Source organism: Xenopus laevis, chromosome 5L (genome assembly GCF_017654675.1).
Source record: "Xenopus laevis strain J_2021 chromosome 5L, Xenopus_laevis_v10.1, whole genome shotgun sequence".
In the NCBI taxonomy this organism is placed as follows: Eukaryota; Metazoa; Chordata; class Amphibia; order Anura; family Pipidae; genus Xenopus; species Xenopus laevis.
Window position 1 is genome coordinate 166,573,461 of NC_054379.1, and position 26,721 is coordinate 166,600,181.

At 42.7% G+C, this 26,721-nt stretch overlaps 1 protein-coding gene and 1 non-coding gene across 4 annotated transcripts in view; one reads left to right on the top strand and one right to left on the bottom strand.

The window, feature by feature from the left end:
* The first annotated feature begins 6,798 nt into the window (after positions 1–6,798).
* Positions 6,799–7,956, top strand: LOC108716264. Its single transcript, XR_005961422.1, has 2 exons — positions 6,799–6,926; positions 7,787–7,956. It is a non-coding gene; the product is annotated as an uncharacterized LOC108716264 (transcript).
* Positions 7,957–9,010: 1,054 nt separating this feature from the next.
* The window catches only part of slc5a6.L (solute carrier family 5 (sodium/multivitamin and iodide cotransporter), member 6 L homeolog), a 41,938-nt gene continuing 24,227 nt past the window's right edge, over positions 9,011–26,721 (bottom strand). For 2 of the 3 annotated variants that reach the window (XM_018264146.2, XM_018264147.2), the window contains 13 exons: positions 26,630–26,681; positions 25,517–25,584; positions 25,229–25,383; positions 25,008–25,148; positions 24,126–24,255; positions 21,811–21,899; positions 21,535–21,647; positions 19,896–19,963; positions 19,361–19,447; positions 18,365–18,549; positions 18,061–18,164; positions 16,243–16,397; positions 9,011–14,934 (listed from right to left, as the gene is read on the bottom strand). In XM_018264146.2, coding sequence (XP_018119635.1) covers positions 14,770–14,934; positions 16,243–16,397; positions 18,061–18,164; positions 18,365–18,549; positions 19,361–19,447; positions 19,896–19,963; positions 21,535–21,647; positions 21,811–21,899; positions 24,126–24,255; positions 25,008–25,148; positions 25,229–25,383; positions 25,517–25,584; positions 26,630–26,681 — 1,512 coding nt within the window. In that variant the 3' untranslated portion in view covers positions 9,011–14,769. The remainder of the gene's footprint in view (positions 14,935–16,242; positions 16,398–18,060; positions 18,165–18,364; positions 18,550–19,360; positions 19,448–19,895; positions 19,964–21,534; positions 21,648–21,810; positions 21,900–24,125; positions 24,256–25,007; positions 25,149–25,228; positions 25,384–25,516; positions 25,585–26,629; positions 26,682–26,721) is intronic. The other variant, XM_018264149.2, reaches the window with a different exon arrangement.

Consider the following 26,721-nt stretch of genomic DNA (forward strand, 5'->3'; position numbering starts at 1 on the left):
TATAAGTTTGGATGAAGCTACTTCAATGTAGGTTAAGAAAGCCACCGACACATTTGCAACCAAGTCTATAAACCATCCTTAATGTTTTTACCATAATCTTGGGGTCTAAGGGACTATTTTGAGGTCATGAACATAAGAGACCCCTGAAATAAAATCAGCTGTAATTTTTGCATCTCAGTGGGTCCTGCAGACAACTGCCTTCTAGGGTAAAAGTCGTTACCCCACCATCATGGCAACATGTAGCATCAAGAACAATGTACTGAAATTGGTTAGAAAATAAGAACTATTTGCTTAAGTTGAACACTATAGGAAATGGCATTCCTGTATATAGTATTTAATAGTTAATGGATACAGATAATGGGTTTCTAGATAACATATCCCATACCAAACAAAGTGCTTTTTAGCAGCCTCTTCTGAAATTAGTTACCACTTATTATTCATTTCATTTTAGATTATTTAAAGTCCTCTCTAGAAGCTTTCCTGAATATTAGTTAAAAAACAAATGCCAATATATTATATTTGTATATAAAACATGTAAAGGCAATATTATACTCACTGAATGTTTTGGGGAGGTTCCTTGGGTCCACAGAGAAGAGTCAAACATAAGACATGCCAATATGAGAGATATTGGAACTAAATCCATAATGGTGAGTGCAAGGAAGGCCCTTAATGTGTGGGATTAATGAAGAGTATGGTGAACAGGTGAGATTAAAGAACGCTGAGGAGCACAGGATGGATTGGACTCAGAAATAAGGGATGTGGTGAACTTAAGATTTTTGGGTGAGATGGAGAGGATGGCAGACAAATGTAGGATGGGCAGGTTAGTAGGTGAGATAAGAGGTAAGAGTACACGTTGGGTGGATAAAACTGAATATGAACATGAACAAAGGATGGACAATGACTATGAAGAAGACAGAAGAAATGCAGGAGAAATGGATGACGGAGGATGATCAGAGATGAGGATGACTACAGAGATGATGTAAAATAAAAGTAGAGCTGGTTGTAGATATGGAGGGTTATCATTTAGAGTATGCAAGAGAGAGTGGCTGGTAGAGATGGAGGATGACAATGGTGAGTGTGTAAAAGGAAAGCATAATGGGTGGTAGAAGGAAAGAGGATGGGTCTCAGATATAGAGAATGGCTGTAGACAGTATGTAGGAGCAAAGATGATGGGTCTCAGATATAGAGAATGACTTCTTTAGAAAGTACATAGGAGGAAAATTGAATAGATGGAGGATGACTATGAAGAGTATCCAAGTGAAGAGCAAGAAGATACCACCAGGTCTCTCCTCATCGGCAGTAGTAAAGAGCTTCCCTGCAGCTGTTGTCTCAATAGTCACAAGGTTTGTATCAGGCTTACGTTTGGACATATGGCTGAAAGCCTGTTTCCTTCTCACCTGGGTGTTGCCACAAGCTCAATCAAATGAATATTGAAATGTGACCTGCTGATTTCCAGTCACTTCCTTGGATGTGTTTGTACTTGGGACACTGAAGCTATTATGTAAACTTAGCTTATATGAAACGGATGTTATTATCTTTACAGATGCAAATGTTAATGTCAATTATTTTACTGATTTGCCTACACAGAGCCGTCGGTTGTTGTTGGCAATAGCTGGGAGTTGCAGTCTGCGTCCGTACCTGAACTATAAACACTTCCATGCTACATAATAATAAGTGCAGATAGAATTCAGAGGCTTCAAAGGCCATACAGGATTCAGGCTTTCATTTTGAGAGGAACCCATGGACCATCAAGTCCCAGCATCCATCACTCTCAATATACAACATGGTGAGGGATGTGGTATGGTCTCTGAGTAAGACTCAGGCTATAATGGTTCTGTCTCAATCTAAAGAATCCTAAATGGTTTGTAGAGCTTGTTGAAGGGTTAGTTTTTCCTTTAATGTGATGTAGTGACACAAGTGAAGAGTAAATGGGCAACGCTCCAACTAACAGACATAAACAAAAACAAACCCTCTTCCACCCCCAGCCCATACTTCTTTTGTGCTCAAGGGGAGCCACATCACAATTATTTTGTGCCTTTTGCAGCACATTTCTCACTTTGTCTTGTGGCAATAATGATCATGGTTGGTATCCTTGTGATTCACACCTATACACAGACCCCAAGAAAAGGGTAGAGAGATGCTCAACACATCCGAGAATCATTCCTGTGCTGATGTTCCTGAGTTCAGGTTCCAGGGTAGACAATGACGTTGCTAATTGTTGGAAAACCACTGGCACCTAATGACTTTTTGTAGGGAGAAGGTTCAGTTCGATACTTGTTCCATGCCATACTAGGGCCAAACGTGCTCATGAGGGGTCTGGGGTGTAACCAAACTGTACTGTGATCAGCCATTGATGTGTTGGGATCTGGATTTACATACTGAAAAGCCTGGGATCCCTCTATAGCCCTCCAATAACCTGAATTATCTACTGAGGAAAACATTCCTTTATTAATAACATAGGAGCATGGGGATGAACAAGTATCCTGACTCAGTATTGCTCATCTGTTTCCTATAAATAAAGTGAGAAAGATATGTAATTCCCTACTCAGATACGAGAACCTATGCTCGGCATGTCGGCTATTATAAACATGAAAATAGTGGGAAGAATTCCATTGTAGAGTCAAATTAAAGAGCAATGTTATCAGCACTAAATACCCCTGAAATACAGATTTAACTACAGAGATACCAGCCAATTGGTCTTCATTAAAAGAACCAAACCCCAAAACTGCAACCGATTTCCATCTTTTTTATTATCCCTTTGTATCTGACAGATGTATAACTGTCTGGAATGGACACTTTTTGCCTCCTATGGCCTCAAATATTTTGTACAATCACTTGCTGGGAAATTGTCCCTTGGAAACAGGACAGAACAGTCACCTGAAAGTGTTTGCCTGAGAAACTTATGTTTAGTTTAGATTTCAATGTATTTTTGTGCAATAAGGTTAATTTGATGGGTCAGGTGCAGTGTCGGACTGGGACACCAGGGGCCCACCCAAAAACCTTAGACCAGGGGCCCACCAAGAAAATTTAGACCAGAGGCCACTGTCAGTATTATTATTCTTCCTCTCTCTACTCAACCTCTATTCTCCTAGTCTCTTTTAGTTATACATACTATAATCTATTATTCCATCTATTTAGCCTCTTTGTTCTCATAGAAATAGGGAATGGCCATGAAATAGGCCAAAAGTTTAGCAGCAGGAGGGACCACTGACACCTGGGCCCCCCGGGAGTTTTCCTGGTATCCCGGTGGGCCAGTCCAACACTGGTCAGGTGCAAAGAATGATTGTAGAGGAAAGAGAAGTAGAAAGAGAGATACTAATAGGCAGATTTATTAAAGGTCGAGTTGTGTGTTTCCCTAAAAATATAATTTTTCAAGGGTAGTTTCAGTAAAAACTTGTATTTTTTCGGGGGTAAATAATAACCTCAAATCTTTCAAGATTTACAATGCCCTGAAGTTGCAAAAAGCTTGAATCCAAAAATACTCCAGCTAAAACCTGTTAAGGTCATGTAGAAGTCAATGGCAAATGTCCCTTGAACCATTTGAAGATGTTGTTAGCCTTCATGATTTTTTTTTTTTTTCGGTGGCCTACTCTTGAAAACATGATAAATTCAAGTGATTCAAGCTTTTTCCCGAAAACTCGATCAATTCGAGTATTTGGGTTATTCTCCCTGATTGCATTCATTTGAGTACAGTTGGCTTTTTTCATAAATAAGCAAACATTCAAGTTGCGACTTTATTCAAGGTAAAACAAACCTCACAAATTCATCTTAAAAAAGGATAAATCTGCCCCTAAGTGAACTTTAAATATCAAAACCCCAGCCAGGAAAAGGAAAGTCACGTCCTCGGAATGTGATGGCCCAATCAGGGTTTAGTTGGTTGTGCTTCCAGACGTCAGAAGAAGTGGCAGGTTTTACCATTGTACAAGTACGTCACAGATCAATCTAAATCTGTGATGCCCCAGCCAGTGGCTCATGAAGAACATGTGTCTCACCAACCCCTTGGATGTAACTCCCAGTGGCCTCAAAGTGCTCGCTATTTAATTCCTTGTTTGGAGGCCAGTGTAGTTGGATAAAAACCATGGGGACGGCAAAAGAGGAACTCCTGTAGGCTGTTAAAATATGGCCAATCACAACCCTTAATTTGCTCCACCTAGGAACATTTTTCATGCTTGTATTGCTCCCAACTATTTTTACATCTGAATGTGGTTTACAAGTATACAGTAGGTTGGGGACCTACTATCTAAAGCATTCGTTGCGAGAAACCTCCTTGGTGAAGTCACTGCTGGGCTCCAGCTTCTGTAGCCAAGAAGTTCAAAAGTCCATCTGCTGAGATCCTGTAGTCTGGAAGATTCATTCAAGGCATTCAGAATACCTGTATCTTGGTACAAAGAGTGTCAATCGTTGCTTGTAGGCCTCATGGAGAAATCAGGGAATAGTGATGCCCACATTATCTGTGTTGCTGCTCTGAGGCTCAGAGTGTGGAACATTGGAGGAAGGAGGTCATTGGGGGTTATTTATCAACACTGAGTAAATTTGCACCTGGGCTGTAACCCATAGCAACCAAGTAATGATAATAATAATTTATGCCACATAACTGGAAAAATGCAGCCACTCGCATTGCCTGCTAGTTGGGTTAATTTTTTATGCCAAATATTTAAATAGACTTGTTCACGAATCCCCTCAGGAGGAACACTATGGCTTGTTGTTATATTAACTTGTTGAATCTCATCCACAGACTGCACTGTGTGGATAAACTAAAATCAAAACAAGGGAAAGCTTATCTTTATTAGGTGATTATTTCTGAACAGAGTGTCTCTCACGGCTGGGAGTCTTCTTCTTCTGAGCAAAAATATAAAGTTGCGTAGCTTCCAGCCCTCACCAGAAGCAGAGTAGGTGTAGGATCATTTGCTGAATTGGCCGCATTTTAGGGCCTTCACTTGGCAATTTGAGTTCTTTCCCAGATTTATAGCAGCAGAAAAGGACACCTTGCACTTTCTAGTGTCCGGCATTCTTACAAAAGGGGCAGGAGAGCATAGTGGGATGGATCCTTAGATAAACCACAAGCAAAACAAGCCCAAATATTCCTTTATAACATGTCTGAAGCAGATAAGGGGCTATTACACAGTGCTCTCATTATCCACAAAGCTTGGGGGATGCAACACTTCAGAGAACCGGCCATAAATTATCTCTCTGGAATCCTCAGCTCTTTCCAACTTTAGTTCCTTCTAATGAGACTCTGGAAATATCTATTTTTCCTAAAGCGTATATGCACAACCATGGTTTATAATAAGCGCCGGTATATCAAGGAGATTTCATTTGTATCCTTCTGGTGAAGAAGAAACATGGAAGGAACAGTGGCAGGAGAAGGCGATGGCCTTCAGGGATGGTCCATGTGTAGCTGTCTCCCATCCACTTCTACTGAGGACAGGACCGGGAGAGTCAACCAGTGGAAACCCACTCAGATAGCAACGTTCAAGAGGCAGAAGCTTCCAAGCACCAAGTCTGTAAGTGATGTAAAGAGGGTCTCCTTTGTAATCGCTTTTCTCTTTTAACATGAAATAACTCAATGTGTTTAAATGTTCTACTCAGTCAAAAACAAAACCTGTCACGTGTACAGTAACTGATCTGTTGACCAACTGATGTTTAACCTACCTTGAAGGTTTGCAGTTGAGTATTGTCCTGGGGTCTTCAGGATTGTCCAAATATATGATGATGGCACGGTCAACTGAACATTGATAATATTATAGAGTAATACGACCAGTAAATGATGAGATATGAGGTGACTATGTATAGCAGTTACAAGAGGATGGAACCTTAAATATTTGCAGAAGATGCAACTGTATCAGAAAGAACATTCAAGTCTTCTTTTCTCTATGTTCTGCAACTCTTACATATGAGGGTTTTATTAAACATTTTTCTGAAGTCTCAGACCAGTCAAGGTAAAGTATATTTTTGAGATGATCAAACTCAAAGGACTTTGGTTATTCCAAAATGTTGTTCCCGGCATCCAAAATCTGCATGTGAATCAATGTAAGAAGTTAAAGGTTCTTTGTCATATTATTACGTCTGACCCCCTGATTGTGTCCCATTCTGTGTGTGTGATTCCCACCGGGTTTATTCCATTCAGTCCAGGTATTTGCATAAATAGATTTATCTAAACACAAATGAATCGATGCACTTTTCATGTGAAGGCATCTTCTGCTTTATTTCTGTGCTCTAAGCTAAACTTGAAATGAAGGGTTGGACTTGATGGAGGAGCCTTTTTAACCCCTTATAACCATATGCTAACACACAGGTATGGGGTCTATTATCCAGAATCCCATTGTCAGACAATTCTGAAATACTCAATGCCATTCCCCATAGTGTCTTTTTAAAGGAAACACTCCTCATTTCTGACTGATACCTTGTAATCTCCATAACTCCATGTTGGGGTTTTAGTTACTTTTCTTTTAGTAGCCTTTAGACATGATGCTCCATGTTATCCTAAAAGTTATAGGACCCAAGCATTCCAGATAATAGATCCTGTGGTCCAGTAATTCAGATCGCTTGCATTGTCGGCCAGTATATGAATGGCCTTTAGGGTTCTTTCATGCACCACAGAGTTTGCTTATTCTTATAGACAGACCATAACATTTCTGTTGTCAATGTTACAGGTGACCTGCAACTCAGAGACCTATAAAGCAGAGAAGCAGTGCCCAGAAAACGCTGCCCGTGAAAGGGGCAGGGTCCGTACTTTACGGCAGGCCTTCCTGTCCCTGCAGGCCGCACTTCCATCTGTCCCACCCAACACCAAACTATCCAAGCTGGATGTGCTCGTCCTGGCAACCAGTTATATTGCCCACCTGACTCACACCTTGGACCAGGACAGAGGGGGACATGACAGCAGTCTGATCAGCAGGGGTCCCGGGTATCTACACCCCATGAAGGTAAGGCATGGCTGAGAAGCTGGGAAAAGACATGACTTGTAGAACCTATATATAAGTTATAGTAGTACCTACCTTTTAACCCCATCCCTCTCCTTGGCATATTCAATTCTATCATTGAATCTACTGTCTGGTCTGGTAACCCGAGGGCCTAACCCAGTGTCCTCGTATTCAGGGCTGAATTCTATGGTACCATCCTCAGGCACTCTACCATGGGAAGCTGAACACTGTCCTTGGTTCTTTGCAAGAGGTAGTCTATAGTTCTCCTCTAACCCTATTCTGTTTCTTCTTCCCTGATAGGGGACGGGTTGGAAAATATTCTCACCGCCACTTTCCTTCCTCCTTGTGCTGCCAATTCTTTCTTTCCTGCCTTCCCCACACTGGGCCTCTCTTTCTCCTGCATCTGGATCTTCCTCCTGCAGCTTTCCTTCAGACTGAACCACTCCTCTTTGTCTCCCCTCTCTTCTCAACTGTGCTCCACCCCTTTCTAGAGTCTAGTTTTCTAGGTTTCGTAACCTAGTGGTTAAACCTGGTAACTGCAAATAACACAAGTTATCTATAATCTTCCTGACAACTCTTGGCAGTCACTTTGTGGTAGATGAACATCATCTTTAAAGGGGCAGAACACTCCCTTTTTTAGTTCAGTGAATAGGGCTTTTGGTGAACGTAGTTTTTACCTATTGTTTTAATTATTGAACACGCATGTTTTTTTCTTGCACAAAAAGGGCAAAGTGTGGATTTGAAACCTTGAATTGAAGTAGCCTTCAACTTTCAGACTGCTCTGCATGTTCAAGACAATCATGAACTCAACACCATATCCCACAATGCTTCTGGAATGACCCCCATGTGTTTTTGTTTTGCAGAAGTGGCCAATGAGAGCACGACTGTACGGCGGGGGCCTGGTGGGAGCAGAAGTACATGGAGGCTGCGTGGCAAACAAAGACTAGTCTTGGCTCTGGGAGTGTCTTGTTTGTATTTATTTTACACTCATTACCCACTGTGTTTAATTTGTCTAATAAAAACATCTTCCGTCTCCCATAGAAGGGTTCATTCTAATCACATAGTAATGAAACAATAAGAAGGTACAAATTATACACTTTCGGTGTTTGATGCTAGAAAAAAAAGTTTTTAATGCCTTCAGTACTGAGTGCATGAGCAAAGAGCAGGGCAACAGGTGTGCCCAGAGCATGGAGGAATCTCACTGGAGAATCTTCTTGCATTAAGTGGGCTGCTGGACCTGGTGAGATATGAATGGCATCTGCCAGTCAGTATGTAGATGGGCAGATTTCAGCCCAAAATCCACCCCATGTGGGCACTTACAGGCAGCTGCTATTCATATCAGTGCTACTGACCCCCCCAAGGCAGTAAAGAGCAGATACTCCATGTATGTTATTATCCTTACACTATATTGCAAGCTTCTGAAGGCAACATCCCAATCATTGAATGGTCTTCCAGGCACATTATTTCATGTCAATAGGAGCAAGATTGTGACTGACTAGGGAGGTTGAGGAAATTGGCAAGGGGCATGTTTACCAAATGATTTCTTTATTTTGGTCTTCTGCAACATCCAACCCAAGAGTGGTATTAGTTTGCCATCAGTTGGGACAACTCCAGCATGGACTAGATAGAAAGGGATGGGGTTCTGAAGGCCACCTAAAACTTGACCCACAACATGATCTGGATGGTAATGTCCTGGAGATGGATGAGTAAGTAGCACTGGTCATTAATAACAGTGTAGGCAAGTTTTCGAGTAAGATGATTTGGCACCCAGTCAAGTTGGTCTTTATCCCAAAGTACAGTGTTACCCTGATCCCAAATTCTTCCAGCAATATCAGCAATTAAACAAATGGGGGGGGGGGGGGGGGAGACACACACTGCTGTTCCCATAATGACACAGATCGGTCAGGAGAGACACATAACAAAAAAGAAGAATCTCCTCAGCTCAGGGGGTGGGGGACAAGGAACATTGCTTGTGCATTTCTCTCCCCCGGGGGGATCTCAAGGCTGTGGGTGAATATGAAGATGGAAAGGGTCCAAGAGGTTCTACTGCTGACAGCACAATAATATAAAGAGAAAACAGTAAATAGTTGAATTCCAGCCATTGTTTTTAATTGGCAAAATCAAAGAGGCCAAATGAAGAGAGGAAATGCACTCCCTACAGGCACATTGCACTTTCCTTTCCATAAATTCAGATACATGGAGACAGAGATGAGCCTGAAGTTTCTTCTGCACGAGGCACAGGATCATTAACCCAACTGCAGGGACGTCTCAGCTTGAAATGTCTCTTTCCTATAGAACCATTTGCATTTGCTTATTCGATTTGTGGGTTTATGGTTTTCCATACGTAGCATGTGTGTTCCCTGCAATCCAAACACATCTGTGTGGAACATCAACTTGATCCAAGAACATCATTCTTCCCAACTTCACCAGTGCCCTCAGTAAATGACCTCTTGTTCTTGTGACTTACTGTCACAAAATCAAAAGAAAACTGGTGCAGAACTCACTCACAGGAGATATGGGAAAGTGCTTTCCAGAGCCGCTGTAAAAAAATTTGTCCAGGAGCAGTAACCCGTAGCAGCCAATAAGATGTTTGCTTTTAAACAAGTGACCAGTAAATGGTGTCTGCTGATTGGTTGCTATTGGTTACTGCTCCTGTTCAAACTTAGTGCTTTATATTACATAAGCTCATATATGTTATAGAAATTGTACAATGATTTACTTGAGGAGTCAACTTTCTACTGGATATCATAGTCTATACCAGATAGGCTTCTTAGCAGTAGACCTGATATTCATCTATATGGCAGCTTAAAGGAGAATTCAACCCCGTCAACTAATAAAAACCCCTACCCTCTAAAGTCCCACCTCCCTGTTCTGTTATCACGAACCGAAAGACTTTTCCAACTGCCAGGGCCCGCAAAACCTGAAGTGGTGTCACTGTGAACCGGAAGTGACATCACATCAGAGTCTAATCATATGGGTAACGGACAAATTGTGTTCTAACTTAAGGGAAGGCACGGAGAGACCAGTCCCACACCTTACCCAGGTGGATCACCTGCAGATTTCCCGCACGATGATGGAATCTAAAATTTCTGGCCATTTTGTGGGTATTCCGCAGGTACCAGACTCAATGCAGGACTCTAAAGCGGGGCCCTTCCATGACTACTGGGCTGAAGGGTTTACTCACCACGACTATGTCACATTCAATCAGATCTACTATAAATTTCAACCCATGACACCCACAATCCTCTTCACCCAAGATGTGGGCACAATTATCCATCTGCCCAGGCTCCTGGAATTGTATCGATTGTACAGAAGAAGAGGGGGAGGCGACAAAGGAATTGCTTTGACACAATTTTATTGCTCTTTGTATCACCAAAATATCTTTACATATAAATCATGGAATGACAACGAAGCTGAAAGGAGAATTTAACACATTTTATAAACATGAAATTCTTTATTGCAAACATATAATGTTTGGCAAATTTCAGTGCAATTAACAATCCCCGAGAGGAATGAATTGGTTTCATGTTGGCTTGGTCGCTTACTGAGCCCAAAGCCGAAATACAAAGGACACAACATCTCACAAGAAGCAAAAGAAAGACTCGGCTGAAACGTTACACGAAACGATATGTTGCAACCTGAGCAGAAGATGCAGTAAGACACGCCTCCTTGGTAGAATTCTACTCAAGCGGCCTAGTACTGATCTTGAACTGTCACACACACTCACAGGAATCAATGGGGGGCAAAGTTCAATCAAATCAAGTATTAACTAGGATCATGGTCTCAATAAGAACTGAACAAATTGTGCATAAACATAAATTACTCTTGGTGTAAGTGACGCCACTCACATTGCATTGTTGTAGAAAATATACACAGTTACCATGGCGTTAAATGAACCGGTCGCCCATTCCATGCACGCGGTATTGCAATATTCTTATATTAAACCATTTGTGGCTACACTTTACCTTGTACAATACTTTAGACGTATATCATTTCTTTTTTTTGGAAGCAAACACGGTGCATTACATAGATCATTCTTAAAGTCATATTATTTAAATTCAACATGGAGGAACTATATCTTCTCCTGTTCCTTTAATTTTCTCATTTATATAGTAATTTCCAGTTTCAACAACATTAATCCACACACACGGAAAGATCACTCGCCGATTATACACATACCTGTCTTCTTTCTGAAACCTCAAACAACCCAAGGCAATGAGTGCACCATAGGGAGTACTGGCCAACAACACAGGGGCATTAAGGGCAGACAGAACTGCCCAGTATAAAACAAATATGTTTTCTTATAGTTACACAATAGGCTCTTGGGGAAAAATATAATTTACAGAATTCATAGTCGACGTACCCCACTAGTGTACAGGAACCTGGGCACAGAACTAGAACTCTCAACAGAAGGGCACAAAACACAAGTAAAGGGGAACTGAAAAAAGAATCCACCAAAAATATTTTTAGGTCAGTATAGAACTTTTTAAACATTAGAACAGCGAATAAAACTTGTGTTTAAAATAGGTTTTGCCTGTTGTTTTGTGTATTGTTTTTGTTATTTCTTGTACTAAACGGGGAAACTGAACATGAAGTCACATTCTACTTCCTGTTCCCAACGAGCACAAGAAACAAATCAGCGGCTGACAAGAAGACTCAAAGGCCATTGTTTATATAATGAGGACTGTTGACTTGTTTCGACTGTGCTTGTTGGGAACAGGAAGTAGAATGTGATTTTTATTTCCTTTTAAGATTTTAGTGCTAAAAGTAACAAAAAAAAAATACACATTTCTTAATTATTGGTAAAAGGTGCACTCCCCCTTGAATAAGCAATTTATAGAAAACATTTTTATTCTTTTCTGATATTTAATGTTGTATCAAGGATAACCTTAAACTAACTTCTTCCTGCAGGAGAAACTGGTTATTGCAGGACAAATCGCTGCTCATGGGAACACATATATATCGGTCAATATCAGAGATTACCCATGTATAACATTTAGTGATTTGAAATGGCCAACAGCATGACAGAACAGCATGTGGCAATAATAAGAAATACAAAAAGTTGCATTAAGAAACCATTGACTATTTAATGGGAAAGAGTGAAACATACTGCTAGAGGAACACATTGAGCAGCCTCTCTGGTCTGGGGGAATTTTTGGTGCTATATCTGCTCGACTTTAAATCCCTGTTCATCCTTCGGACCATCTGTTAAGGTGGCAATAGATGTAGAGAGCCGCTCGTTTGGCGATGTAAGGCCCAACGAGCGGATCATAATGGATCAGATACGGGTGGTCGGATCACGGGACCGCAAAGACATATAGATGCGGCTGCGATCCGACGGGATTTTTTAACCTGCCCGATTGAGATCTGGCCAACTTTCGACCAGGGAAGCCCGATGGATGGCCCCACGCACGGGCCAATAAGCTGCCGACTAGGTCTGTCTGCAGCTTTTATCAGCCTGTGTTTGGGGGCCTTAAGTGGTGTTAATGAGATGTGGCAGCTTAGACTGGTAGAGAGACGCCAGGTTCAGAATGAACTGCAAAAGTAGCAGAATCTCTCCTACTGGCCAGTCACCGCCTGGGACATTCTTCCCAAGCCTCAGTCATACCCAACATGTATTTCTAGCAAGTTCTACATCCAGCAAACAGGTTAGAATGTCCAATTCTGTGTCAGACTGGAATCTCTCAAGCCCAAAGCTGAGGAGGTTCTCCTGCCCACTGAAGCCAGGTGATGTTGGATCCACAGTCTGATTGTGTAACACGGTCCATTAAATGAAGTCAAAAGTTGGTCCCAGTTGGACCAAACACTCAGAACAGGATCTGCATTGGCCCCAGTCTAAGTGATCCCATTACCACAATGAATACCGACTTCAACTTCAACTGGACCAGTGTCAGTAATGGGCTTGTAATTTAGATGCACTGCTGACATCACACTAACGAGGCCAATAACCCCGCTGTATTTACCTTTACATTTTAGTCTTGGCCTGATTAAGTCCCTAAAGTATGAGATGCCCGTACTATAATATATTCATCCAGTGCTAAACCATTAAATGGAGAACTCGCATTGCAACAGGGGACTTATGAAAGGCCCGGCACCACAGATCAGGCACCCAAGATGCAAGAGGGCAGAAAAGGGGAAAACAATTATTAATTATTAAGCAAGCAGCACAAGAAAATATATCTGTTACAATCCTGCCAGTTTTGCCTCCGTGTTCTAAAAAAAAAAAAATATGGGGCAAAGTAAAGGTTTTACAACCCTGTTCAGTGGTAACACACAGTCAGACACACAGACACAGTACTACGGTCCTCAATAATGTATGACGTACAGTAGAGTTTTGATCAACTTCTTAGCATTTATAGAAGAGACTGCTCCATCTATAAATATTGTGCGTGAGCGGTCGCTAAGCATGTTGCGGTCTCTTTCCATCATAATTACATGAACAAAGAAGGCACCAAATGTATACAGACCCATCACAATGAATAATGTATATTACTCTAAAATGTACCTTCTCAACCCAAGGACCCATCATTGCCTGGGGGCATAAGCCTGGAGGAACCAAGCGCCAGAATCAACTGAGTACTTGGTATATCATGGGACTTCTACCAGCCTTTATATAGCACCCACAGGCACCAGTGATCCCTAATTGTAATGCACTGCCATTCAAGAAGGCACAACACTTTGGGCAGGAACAGCCTTAGCAACAGAGATACTAGACTGAGCACAAACCTTGGAACCTTCCACTATACAACAAAAGGTAAATCATGGATACAATGTCTAATGCTAGTGCCCTTATAGTTGGACCTTCTGCACCAAAACTGGATTTCCAACAATATGTATTAGGTGAAGGCACCACAACTGATCAGCCAGTCCCAGACAAGTTCATCTGAAGGTTCACCGGTTGCTTTCATATCAATGAACAGAACAAACATCATCAAATGTTGTGAGCGGGACTCTATCAGATTCCTTAAACCTATTGGCAGCAGTGTGGCCCTAGGACAATAGTGTGGCCCTAGGACAATAGTGTGGCCCAGCTGCACAAATAAAAGCACAAGGAGCACCGGATAGAAAGAAAAACTGCATTAAGAAATAGTGGACAATGAGGACCGAAAGGACTGCAATGCAAATCCTAGAGTTCTTAAAGCTGTTGGGTTGTGATGCCTCACAATGCATGAGAAGAGGCTTCTGGGAGGATATTTGGATACAATGCTGTATAGAAACACAATGTTTTTGAGAACCTTGGGAGTATGTTCAAGTTCCTTTTCAGCCCAGCACTAAACAGTTCTCAGAACTCAGAACAAATGCACAGTGTAAGTTAATATGGCACATTTATAATTCCATAACATTTTTGTGCGTTTTTTTTTTCAATTGAACTGACCGTTTTGGATTAAGATTTTGCCATCAAAATAACAAAGACTTACTGAGGTCAACGATAACTTTGGATGCCGTGAATTTAGAGACGATAAATGGCGTAGATGATAGCAGAACGGTAATCTGGTGGAACTCTACTCTAGGTTGACAGCAAACATGCCAAGTACTAAATGTCAGCACTATGCCCAGAACACACGAGGACAAGCTACAAGTTGCCTGTAGGTGAGTTTGGAGGCGGAGATTGAGAGGCTGAGACAAAGGATATCTAAAGAAGAGCAGCTTGGATCAGCCTCATTGTGCTTCACCATAAACATTGTGAATTTGCAGGACCATGGAGAAGCTCCAAAAGAACCATTGACCCGGAGACAGAGACTTTCTGCTTTGGAAAGGCAGCCTATAAGGAGAGAGGTTGGGTACAAACAAGGCCCAATCAGTCATTTCTATCGTATCCCAGTTCATTCCATAATCAGGAGGCACTTTAAAGGGAGGTCTCCTGTACTACGTATGATGGTCCAGTGTCTGATCTAGTGAAGCCAGAAAGCTTCTCCTCCATCTCCTCCTTCTCGGAGACCTTTGCATTTCCATTGAGGAAACCGTTGCAGGATTTCTCCGTAACCAAGTCATGGGGAGGGCTCGGCTCGTCCTGCACAGAGAAACAAACGCTGTTAATGGGGAAACTGTAGTAGTTATGGCGATGGCCTTGTTATCAACTGCTACTATAGACGCTCTACTTACTTTTAAACAGTGCTTAAAGGAGAACTAAAGCGTAACTAAAGAAGTAGGTAGAAATGTTGTACATGATGTTTTGTGCTTCTGTACCAGCCCAAGGCAACCACAGCCCTTTAGCAGTAAAGATCTGTGTCTCCAAAGATGCCCCAGTAGCTCCCCATCTTCTTTTCTGCTGATTCACTGCACATGCTCTGTGCTGCTGTCACTTACTGAGCTTAGGGAGCCACTCACAATATACAGTACACATAGAATAGAAATGTCACTATATAAGGCTGATTAGTAATTAATACACATAATTACTACATGGCAGCACAGAAACCAGTGCAATTAGCATCAGAATTGAATAATCAGCAAACCTGTAGCATCAGCTTATATTACAGCCAGGGAAGCTCATTTTCTGCTGCTGGATAATTAGTGACGAGCCCTAAGCTTAGCTTCTCAACAGCCAATCAGAGCCCACTGAGCATGTGAGTGTCACAGACACTTTCCAAGATGGTGACCCCCTGTGACAAGTTTGAAGTCCTGGATCATTGCTGCTATTGACAAGCTGAAACTTTAGCCCCGTGCAATAAGTTCACTGTATAAAACGTGGCAGTTTTAGCCATATTTATTTATAGAGGTTGGTTCTCCTTTAAAAGGACAGCATACTGACCAAAAAGTAGATTTAGAGTCATCTGCATATTGGGTCACATATGGGGCCCTTCCTATGACCTGCACGACAGATATCTGAAATGGTCAGCGGGCTACTGAGCAGCAGTTCATTTAGTGTAGAGGAGACTGATTCATTGTATCAGGTCACCTCATCAGAGCAATCATGGCTGCCACCATATGAATATAATTAAATAATGGGTACTATAACCTCGTGCCTCATAACTGAATTAAGAAACTAGAGGCAACAACACTCATCTCACCTGGGCACTGCCAAAGAAAATGACCTTTCGCCTCAGCTCAACAGCTTTGTGATTTTACTGGTGACCCATTTATTTATACTGGTGACCCATTTATTTATACTGGTGATCCAATTTTATCAGCACTAGATGTTTAGAGGGGTGCAGTGTGCCCCACCCGGGGTCACAGTAAGGAAACTGTCCCAGGGCAAAACCATATAGTGCTATAACGTAAACCTAATTCTATCCTATGTTATAGAGACAGGGAAAGAGTAGGAACCACAGAAGTAAACCATAGAGACTGCAGGAGGGAGAGGCTCAATAACATACAGTACCTGTAATAGTCTGGGTGACAGACAGTCTCCTACCTCTGCAATGTGTGGCACCCCATATCGAAGCTTCTCCCTGTACCTCTCTGGTAAGAAAAACAGCAGCTTGGGAAGGACCAGGTAGACTGTGCGGGGGTTTATATCGCACCCCTTTGCTGGCCCTGCAGTGTAGGAAACACATGGAGTTACATGTACACAAGTCACGTCTGATGAGTGTGTGATAGTGATACGAACATTACCAGTGCCCAGCTGGCAGAGCCAGAAGGAATTCTGGGTAACTGGAGTCGAGGTCCCCAACTCCTAATAACTTATAAATAAATATAGAAAATATAGAAACAAGCTGCTGCTGAAAAAGGAGAAAAGATACAGGATACACAGCACATAACAGATAAGCTCTGTATTATACAATGGGATTCTTCAGAACTTCGTTATCTACTGTGTATCCTGTGCTTGAATGGCTGCCCCCATGGCTACACAGCAGCTTGTTTATATAAACTATAGTAGTACTTATCTGTTATCTACTGTGTATCCTGTGCTTGAATGGCTGCCCCCATGGCTACACAGCAGCTTGTTTATATAAACTATAGTAGTACTTATCTGTTATCTACTGTGTATCCTGTGCTTGAATGGCTGCCCCCATGGCTACACAGCAGCTTGTTTATATAAACTATAGTAGTACTTATCTGTTATCTACTGTGTATCCTGTGCTTGAATGGCTGCCCCATGGCTACACAGCAGCTTGTTTATATAAACTATAGTAGTACTTATCTGTTATCTGTTATCTACTGTGTATCCTGTGCTTGAATGGCTGCCCCCATGACTAAACAGCAGCTTGTTTATATAAACTATAGTAGTACTTATCTGTTATCTACTGTGTATCCTGTGCTTGAATGGCTGCCCCCATGACTACACAGCAGCTTGTTTATATAAACTATAGTAGTACTTATCTGTTATCTACTGTGTATCCTGTGCTTGAATGGCTGCCCCATGGCTACACAGCAGCTTGTTTATATAAACTATAGTAGTACTTATCTGTTATCTACTGTGTATCCTGTGCTTGAATGGCTGCCCCCATGGCTACACAGCAGCTTGTTTATATAAACTATAGTAGTACTTATCTGCTATCTACTGTGTATCCTGTGCTTGAATGGCTGTCCCCATGGCTACACAGCAGTTTGTTTATATAAACTATAGTAGTACTTATTTGTTATCTACTGTGTATCCTGTGCTTGAATGGCTGCCCCCATGGCTACACAGCAGCTTGTTTATATAAACTATAGTAGTACTTATCTGTTATCTACTGTGTATCCTGTGCTTGAATGGTTGCCCCCATGGCTACACAGCAGCTTGTTTATATAAACTATAGTAGTATTGTAGTACTTATCTGTTATCTACTGTGTATCCTGTGCTTGAATGGCTGCCCCCATGGCTACACAGCAGCTTGATTATATCAACTATAGGAGTCTTTTTGAAGCAAATACACCAGTTTTGCCAGTGCAGAGCTCCAGTACATTAAATTGTAATTATTTATGATACACTGTTTTTGTTGCTACTGTTCCATTAAAAAGGAACAAACAGGAGTCGGTGGTACCATAAACTGAGGCGTCCGAGTCGAATCAAAAGATCTATGTACAGACTTCACAGCCCTGCAGTGAGAATAACCAGTGCCATGACTAGTATGGGCAGAGGGAGGGCACTGGCCGGCATATAAACACAGACATGATAAAGCTATGGTCAATGAGTGGTTGATACAGGGGCACAAACAGTTGCATAACTAGGGTGTTAGTCACAGGAATATATAAAGTCAAGAGAAGACAGACGTACCTGTAAGCAGACTGACAATCAGCCCCACAATGACCACGGTGGTGGAGTTATGAGCGCTGTACCACATGTACGAGAGGGAGTAGAACTTCTGAAGGCCGGACACACTGCAACGGAACACAGGGCAACCCATTACTGTATCATGCTAGAACCACCCCTGCAAAGTCATACAACATGTCCCGGGTGCCTAATACACAAATCTAGATCCTGTAGCTCTGTCCTCCTGGTACAGGAGATGTCATTCATTCAGAGCTGGACACCTCCAGAGTGTAGGATCTTGTCCCACTAGAAGATCAAGCTTACTTACCTGGTCTTGGCTGTTGGAGAGGTTAGCAATGTGGTCATCACAGTTGTAGTGAGATTCCCAAAGTCAGGAATGCTGGTGGCGTTGAGCAGAGGAGGAGGAGGACCAGAAGGTATTTTTGAGACAAAGCTGCCAATTCCTATCCAAAAGGCCATAACAAGCCCAGTTGCCAGGCCACTAATGGCTCCCTGGAACGGGGAACAAAATAGGTCAATATAGTTCCCTAAATAAGTAGCATCTAGGAATGAGTGTTAGTTATAAACTTATGCTGCACTGTCCATGGGAAATAATATGGCAGCTCCCGTAAATACATGTACATTTAAAGAGAAGGAAAGTGTTGTAGACAAGCCAAAGGTTAAAGAAATATGGTCACGGGAAAACATGTTTTTTTTTCCAAAATGAACCAGTTAATAGTGCTGCTCCAGCAGAATTCTGCACTGAAATCCATTTCAGATTTTTTTATATTCAATTTTTAAATCTGACATGGGGCTAGACATATTGTCAGTTTCCCAGCTGCTCCCAGTCATGTGACTTGTGCTCTGATAAACTTCAGTCACACTTTACTGCTGTGCTGCAAGTTAGAGTGATATCAACCCCCCTTTTCCCCCCAGCAGCCTAACAAAAGAACAATGGGAAGGTAACCAGATAGCAGCTCCCTAACACAAGATAACAGCTGCCTGGTAGATCTAAGAACAACACTCAGTAGTAAAATCCAGGTCCCACTGAGACACATTCAGTTACATTGAGAAGGAGAAACAACAGCCTGCCAGAAAGCAGTTCCATCCTAAAGTGCTGGCTCTTTCTGAAATCACATGACCAGGCAAAATGACCTGAGATGCACCTACACACCAATATTACAACTAAATACACTTGCTGCTTCAGGAATGACATTTTATATTGTACAGTGAATTATTTGCAGTGTAAACAGTGTCATTTAGAAATAAAATCTACACCACAAGAATCCCTTTAACAAAACTAATCTCCATTTGAAACACTTACTATGGAATTTGTAAATGGGAAGAAGAATCCGAGGCAGAAGACGCCCAGTAGTGGCCCTCCGACCATGCCGAAGATACTCAGAGCAGCCTGTGGGGAGGAATGGGGAGATAATCAGAACGGCAGTATGTGGAAATAAGGCAAGATTTAAGCACCAATTAGAAGTGATTCATTCCCTCTTATAATAGTGACTTTTTTTGGGGAGAGGGTTAGGCGCAGGCTTTTGTTATTTTATTACATTTATATATGAATACATTTATTTATGCATTGTTAAAAGTTCTCCAACTGTCAGTGCTATAAATGTCTATCCAGATAAAGTATAAACAGTCCAACCACGTCTCTTGTAAGATTATTACTCTGATCCTGATCTGGAATATCTGCCGTAAAGTAAGTCAACACTGCTGTTTCTTGCCAGGAAGGTAGTCCAGACAGGCGAGAAACAGGCGCAGAACGATCTCAATTTCCAAAAACAAAGTTCAGACTGTATTAATCTCTTTATTAATTCCTGGTTTTATTGAAGTATTTTAAACATATTCACCTGTAAGACTGAGCCCATCAGTGAGGAGATATAAGCCATACCCAGGCAGAGGAGACCATAACCAAGCGCTGGGGGGGAAAAATGACAGTTGTAAAAAAAAAAAGGCAAAAAAAAAAAATTCTTCTATAGGTTTGAAAATTCTAACGTTCCACTGAAGAATGTGACTGCTTGACTTGACCTCGGACATTATATGGGCAAAAGTATCTGGACAACCCTTGTGAGATGACATCCTCTCAACTGTCACTGCTGGGCCTCAAACTGTCCTAATATCACATGTGCATTGGCACGCAATGGCTGGAGTAGTGTAAGTGCCACAGTAACTGCACTGTGGAAATGCGATCTGGAGTCATGAATCGTGATTCACCATCAAACACTACCTGTACGGAAAGCATTTTAGGACATCATGAGGGGAAATCACTCTCCTGCATGCAATCTTATTATAAGGCAGTGGTCCCCAACCAGTAGCTCTTGAGCAACATGTTGCTCCCCAACCCATTGGATGTTGCTCCCCAACCCATTGGATGTTGCTCCCAGTGGCCTCAGAGCAGGTGATTATTTTTGAATTCCAGGCTTGAAAGTTGTATAAAAACCAGGTGTCCTACCAAACAGAGGCTGCCAGTCCACATAGTGGCTACCAATAGTCAATCACAACCCTTACTTGGCACTAGCCAGGAACATTTTTCATGCTTGTGTTGCTCCCCAACTCTTGTTTCATCTGAATGTTGCTCACGGGTGGAAAAAGGTTGGGGACCCCTGTTATAAGGTAATGCTGCATTGCCTGCTTTTTCTCTCATCCATCCTCAAAGGCTGCAGTCACACCTCCGTCCTGGGTCCTCCCTACTCAGCCTTCAGCTCTTCCTCCTCAGCCCTCCCTCATCAGGCGTCAACACTCCCTCCTCGGTCCTCAGTACAAAGGCTCTCCGTACTCAGCCCTCCCGCCTCAGACCTCAGCTCCTAAACCAGGCTGATGGCCAAGGAGGGAGGGTTGAGGACAGAGAGCGTTTGTACTGAGGACCGAGGAGGAAGGGTTGACTGCTGATCATGTCTGGTGATTTAATAGAGTGAGCTCCAATACATCTGCTAGGAAAGGAAGCCCCCCTATAAGATATATTGGATCTAGCTGAGGAATAGTGAAATTTAATAGTTTTTTTAATTACGGGTTGAATTCTCCTTTAAAGGGGTGGTTTTAAGGTATCTTTTATTATGTTATAGAATGGCTAATTCTAAGCTACTTTTTAATTGGTCTTCATTTTTTATTTTTTTATAGTTTTATCCTTATATGCCTTCTTCTTCTGACTCTTTGCAGCTTTCAAATGGGTGCCGCTGTCCCCTTCTAATAACCAAATGCTCTGTAAGGCTACAAATGTATTATTATTGTTACTTTGTATTCCTCCTCTTTCTATTCATATTCCAGTCTCTTGAAGAGCCGCTGAATAAAAAGCTAAATAACTCAAAAACCTTCAATAACAAATGAAAACAAATTGCAAATTGTCTCAGAATATCCCTCTCTACATCTTTCTAAAAGTTATCTCATAGGTGAACAACCCCTTTAAGCAGGGGGTTCGGCTCACTCTAATTAAGCCACTGGTTTATAAGAGATAAGGGTGAATAACATGGGGGGCAGAGGAAAGATACTCACCGAGGCACTTGGAGAGCAGAGTGGCTTGTGATTCAGTCAGGCTGGGGAAGTGAGGTTTGATCAGGTCCTGCATAGTTACAGTTGCCAGGGAATTAAACGCGGAGGAGATGGTACTGAGAATAGACAGAAGGGAACACAAGGGTAAGGAGACTGTAATGTGACAACAGGCAGAGCAGAAACTCACATTACTAACCAATAAAGATACAGGAGAGCAGAAGAAATGAGCTATGATTTGTCACACCCAGCGGGTGCTCTATAAGGGGCACCTGATGTTACCTGAGAGCTCCGCTGAAAAGGCACGCCACAAACAGTCCGGGGAGGCCAGGGAGGTCTTTCAGAATGTCCATCACAAAGTACAGGACCATCTGCACAATGAGACAAAAGCTCAGCATTAGAATCATAACACTGTGCTTTGGCTTTCTCTAGTATAGAGATATTATCCACACACACTAGATTAAAGGAATTGCTCAGTATAAAAAATAAAATCTGGGTAAATAAGACAGTCTGTGCAAAATAAAAATGTATCTAATATAGTTAGTTAGGCAAAAATGTAATGTATAAAGGCTGGAGTGACTGGATGTGTAACATAACATTCATTCAGCTCTCTTGGTTTCCACTGATTGGTTACCAGGCAGTAACCAATCAGAGCCTTGAGGGGGGGGCACATAGGACATAACTGTTGCTTTTCAATCGGAGCTGAATGCTGAGGATCAATTGCAAACTCACTGAACAGTTATGTCCCATGTGGGCTCCCTTAAAGAGGAAGGAAACCTAGTTGGCGCAAAAACCCTCCCCCTCTCCCGTGTGTTGCCCACCCTCCCTCCTCCCCCCTGGCCTACCCGTCCCGCTGGGGAAATGCCCCTAACTTGTTACTTACCCTTCTGCGCAGGTCCAGTCCAGGGAGTTCACAGACGACATCTTCTTCCACGTGATCTTCTTCCAGCTTTGAACGGCGCATGCGCAGTAGGAGCATTTCGCCGGTACGATCTACTGCGCATGTGCCAAAAGTACTTAGTGACTCCGTACCGGCGTAATGCTCCTACTGCGCATGCGCCGTTCAAAGCAGGAAGAAGATCACGTGGAAGAAGATGTCGTCGGTGAACTCCCTGGACTGGACCTGCGCAGAAGGGTAAGTAACAAGTTAGGGGCATTTCCCCAGCGGGGCGGGTAGGCATGGGGGGAGGGTTTTTGCGCCAACTAGGTTTCCTTCCCCTTTAAAGTCACTGACTAACTCAGAGTTAAGGTGGCCATACACAGGGCCGATAAAAGCTGCCGACAGACTGAGTCGGCAGCTTATTGGCCAGATCTCGATCGCATGGGACAAAAAAATCCCGTCGGATCGCGGCCGCATCTGTTCGTTGATGCAATCCCGCGATCCGACCGCCATTACTATTCGATAGGATCGGATCAGCCCGATATTGCCCACCTCAAGGTGGGCATATCGGGGAGAGATCTGCTCGAGTGGATCTCTCCGTGTATGGCCACCTTTAGAGAGCTGAAAAGCAGGAAGTAGTGTTCTGGGTATTATGTTACACATCCACTCACTCCAGCCTTGATACTGAAATGTTTCTTTAAATGGTTTCACCATAACGGCTCCAAACAATGAATGAAGGAGAACAGAGGCTTGCCAAAAACCCTGCCCCCCCTCCACAAACCTCTTTCCAAACCAGAATACCGGGGACCCCCTAAACCACCCCATTCTAAAAAGCCCAGCAGGGTTGGAGGGCCCCATCTTGCTCCACATCAGGGGCCTCTTCTCAATCACCTGCTGAAATGACAATGTATAACTGAAACAAACGCAGACTTGTCTTCAACTGCACAAGATTCAGCACGGAGATTGCAAAGAAAAGGAGGTGAAATGGAGCAACATGGCGCCTGCAAACCCAATTGCAGCAAACAACGTGGTTTAGGGGGTCCCCAGTGGTGTCGTTTGGAAGGAATGCCTCGAGAGGGGCTTGAAATTTTAAAGGGGTTAACTTTTAGTATGTTATAGAATGGCTAGTTCTAAGCAACTTTTCAGTTGGCCTTCATTTTTATGTTTTATATAGATTTTGAATTATTTTCCTTCTTCTTTTAACTCTTTCCAGCTTTCAAAGGGGGGTCCCTGACCCCATCTAAAAAAACAAATGCTCTGTAAGGCTACAAATATATTGTTATTGTTACTTTTTATTCCTCATCTTTCTATTCAGGCCTCTCCTATTCATATTCCAGTCTATTATTCATATCAATGCATGGTTGCTATGTGAATTTCAACCCTAGCAACCAGATGGCTGAAATTGCAAACTGGAGAGCTGCTGAATAAAAAGTTTAATAACTCAAAAACCACAAATAACAAAATATGAAAACCAATTGCAAATTGTCTCACTCTACATAAAAGAAATTGAAAGCACAAAAAAATAAGAGTAACAATTGGACCTCCCTGCCTGTGTGTTATGTAGTTGCAGGGGTCAGTGACCCAGACAACCAACGATTAGTCTGGAAATAGGCAGGATAATAACTGGAAAAACATACAAAAATATAGAAGAAAAGTATAGGGTAATGCTTTACTGATGGAACAGTGTGTTGGGGTCAGACCACCTGCAGGTACTTACCTGGTCCGGGACTGATATATCTTGTGGGTAGGCGCTTGGGTTGATTTTATAGTAAGCGAACATGACTAGCCCAGTCAGGCATCCCAGAGACAGAACCAGTTGCTGACAGGGGAAAACGGCGTAACATGACCTGAAACAGAATGAGAGGAGTGAGTATCATGAGTTTTGGTAAATCCATTAAAGGAGAACTAAATCCTAAAAACGAATATGGTGAAAAATGTCCTATTTTATATAGTGAACTTATTGCACGAGGCTAAAGTTTGAGCTTGTCAATAGCAGCAATGATCCAGGACTTCAAACTTGTCACAGGGGGTCACCATCTTGGAAAGTGTCTGTGACACTCACATGCTCAGTGGGCTCTGATTGGCTGTTGAGAAGCTAAGCTTAGGGCTCGTCACTAATTATCCAGCAGAAAATGAGCTTCCCTGGCTGTAATATAAGCTGATGCTACAGGTTTGCTGATTATTCAATTCTGATGCTAATTGCACTGGTTTCTGTGCTGCCATGTAGTAATTATGTGTATTAATTACTAATCAGCCTTATATTGTGACATTTCTATTCTATGTGTACTGTATATTGTGAGTGGCTCCCTAAGCTCAGTAAGTGACAGCAGCACAGAGCATGTGAATCAGTGAATCAGCAGAAAAGAAGATGGGGAGCTACTGGGGCATCTTTGGAGACACAGATCTTTACTGCTAAAGGGCTGTGGTTGCCTTGGGCTGGTACAGAAGCACAAAACATCATGTACAACATTTCTACCTACTTCTTTAGTTAGGCTTTAGTTCTCCTTTAATGCAACCAGACACCCATAGGCCAGTGGGTAGCAGTACTGATGCCCGGTTAGTCATGCTGAGCGGTGCGACTTTATTATTAGATACTCACAAGATGGCTTCCTTCTCAGAGCGAGAGCTGAGGTAGCGCTGCACCTGCGCCTGGTTCACCCCGTACAAGGACAGCATCATGAAAATACCTCCAATCGCCAGAGACCAGAAGGAATGACGTTCAAAAGGGTCAGGGTTCCAGCTGTAAAATAAACCAAGTGGTGGGTCGGCCAATCAGAACAGAGGGTACCACGAGGGGAGAGTTGTGCTTTGGGGACTCACTTTACGCCGGAAATCTTGTTATTCTCTGTGGCAATGCTCCACACCTGTTCGAAGCCCCCGACCTTTATGGTGCCAACAATAATAACTGCCAGCTGCCCTGCAAACATCACCAGGGTCTGGATAACGTCTGTCCAGATAACGGCTTTTAGACCACCCTGAGCGGAAAAGAAACAATCAGTTGTGACTCGCCCACGGGCAGCAATGGGGCAACTAGAGAATGTCGGTTGGAGAAACCCCTAGTGCCAGTGTTTGTGTGAGTTCAAGCTGCTTGTTGTGTAGAGATCTTACCAGAGTTGTGTACAGAGTGCAGACCAGTCCCATAGACAACACTGCCCCCCACAGGCTGAATCCAGTGACTGCAATAAAAACAAAATGCATAAAATAAATGTTTGCAGATGATAAAACGCAGGTTATTACTAGGGATGCATCAAATCCACTATTTGGGATTCGGCCGAAACCCCGAATCCTTGGTGAAAGATTCGTCCAAATACCGAACCGAATTTGCATATGCAAATTAGAGTCAGGAAAGGGAAAAAGTGGAAAAAAATCATCATTTGTGATGAAAAGTCATGATTTCCCTCCCCTAATTTACACATGCAAATAAGGATTTGGATTCGGTTCGGGCAAATCCTGCTGAAAAAGGCAGAATCCTGGACGAATCCAGAACCGAATCCTGGATTCAGTGCATCCCTAGTTATTACAGACAAAAGCAAGTTGCAACAACCCACAGAATCCCACGGGTATCTAGCTTGGGGTATCATATCCAAATAAAGTAGCACCCTCTCTGTGGCCCCCTGGATAAAGCTAAAATTGTTCAACACCTTTCCCCGTGAATGTGCTCTCTTTCCATATAGGTCTCACCAGCAGACCAATAGTAATACCCAAAACAACGAAGAATAGGATGGAGCACAGCAACTGCGCACTCTGCTGCAAATAGGGTTGCCATCTTTTATTAAATTCCCACCGGCTGGTGGTGGGTGCGGGAACAAAGGGGCGGGCGGTGACGTAAAAAGGGGTGGTTTGTGGTGTAAAGGGGTAGAGCCAGAACATGCAATTGGCCAGAAGGCAAAAAAAGGTACATTTTGAGGGGATTGGGGCGGGCCGAGGGCTTTTAGGAGTATTACAAATTTACCGGCAGCTAAATTGCCTATAAATTTGTAATACCAACCCTGGCCTTGGCAGGTGTTTTACAGACTAGGCCGGTTAAGTACCTGCAGGGTGGCAACCCAAGCTGCAAATGACTTTTCTTTATCACAAAATAGAGTTGTTTGCAGCATAATCTGCACTTTCTGTGCTCCATCTGATTCTTCTCTCTCCGGCCCTCTTTCTCTTGGCTATGGATGGCCACCAGGCCAGTTACTGGCCATACTTAAAGCTGGATCCTATGCTGGAATACATTACCTGCATTAAAGGCCAGAGCCGGAGCATAAAGGACCACCCCCATGTAGATCACCTGTAAAGCAAAAACACAAAATGATCCCACAGTCATTACT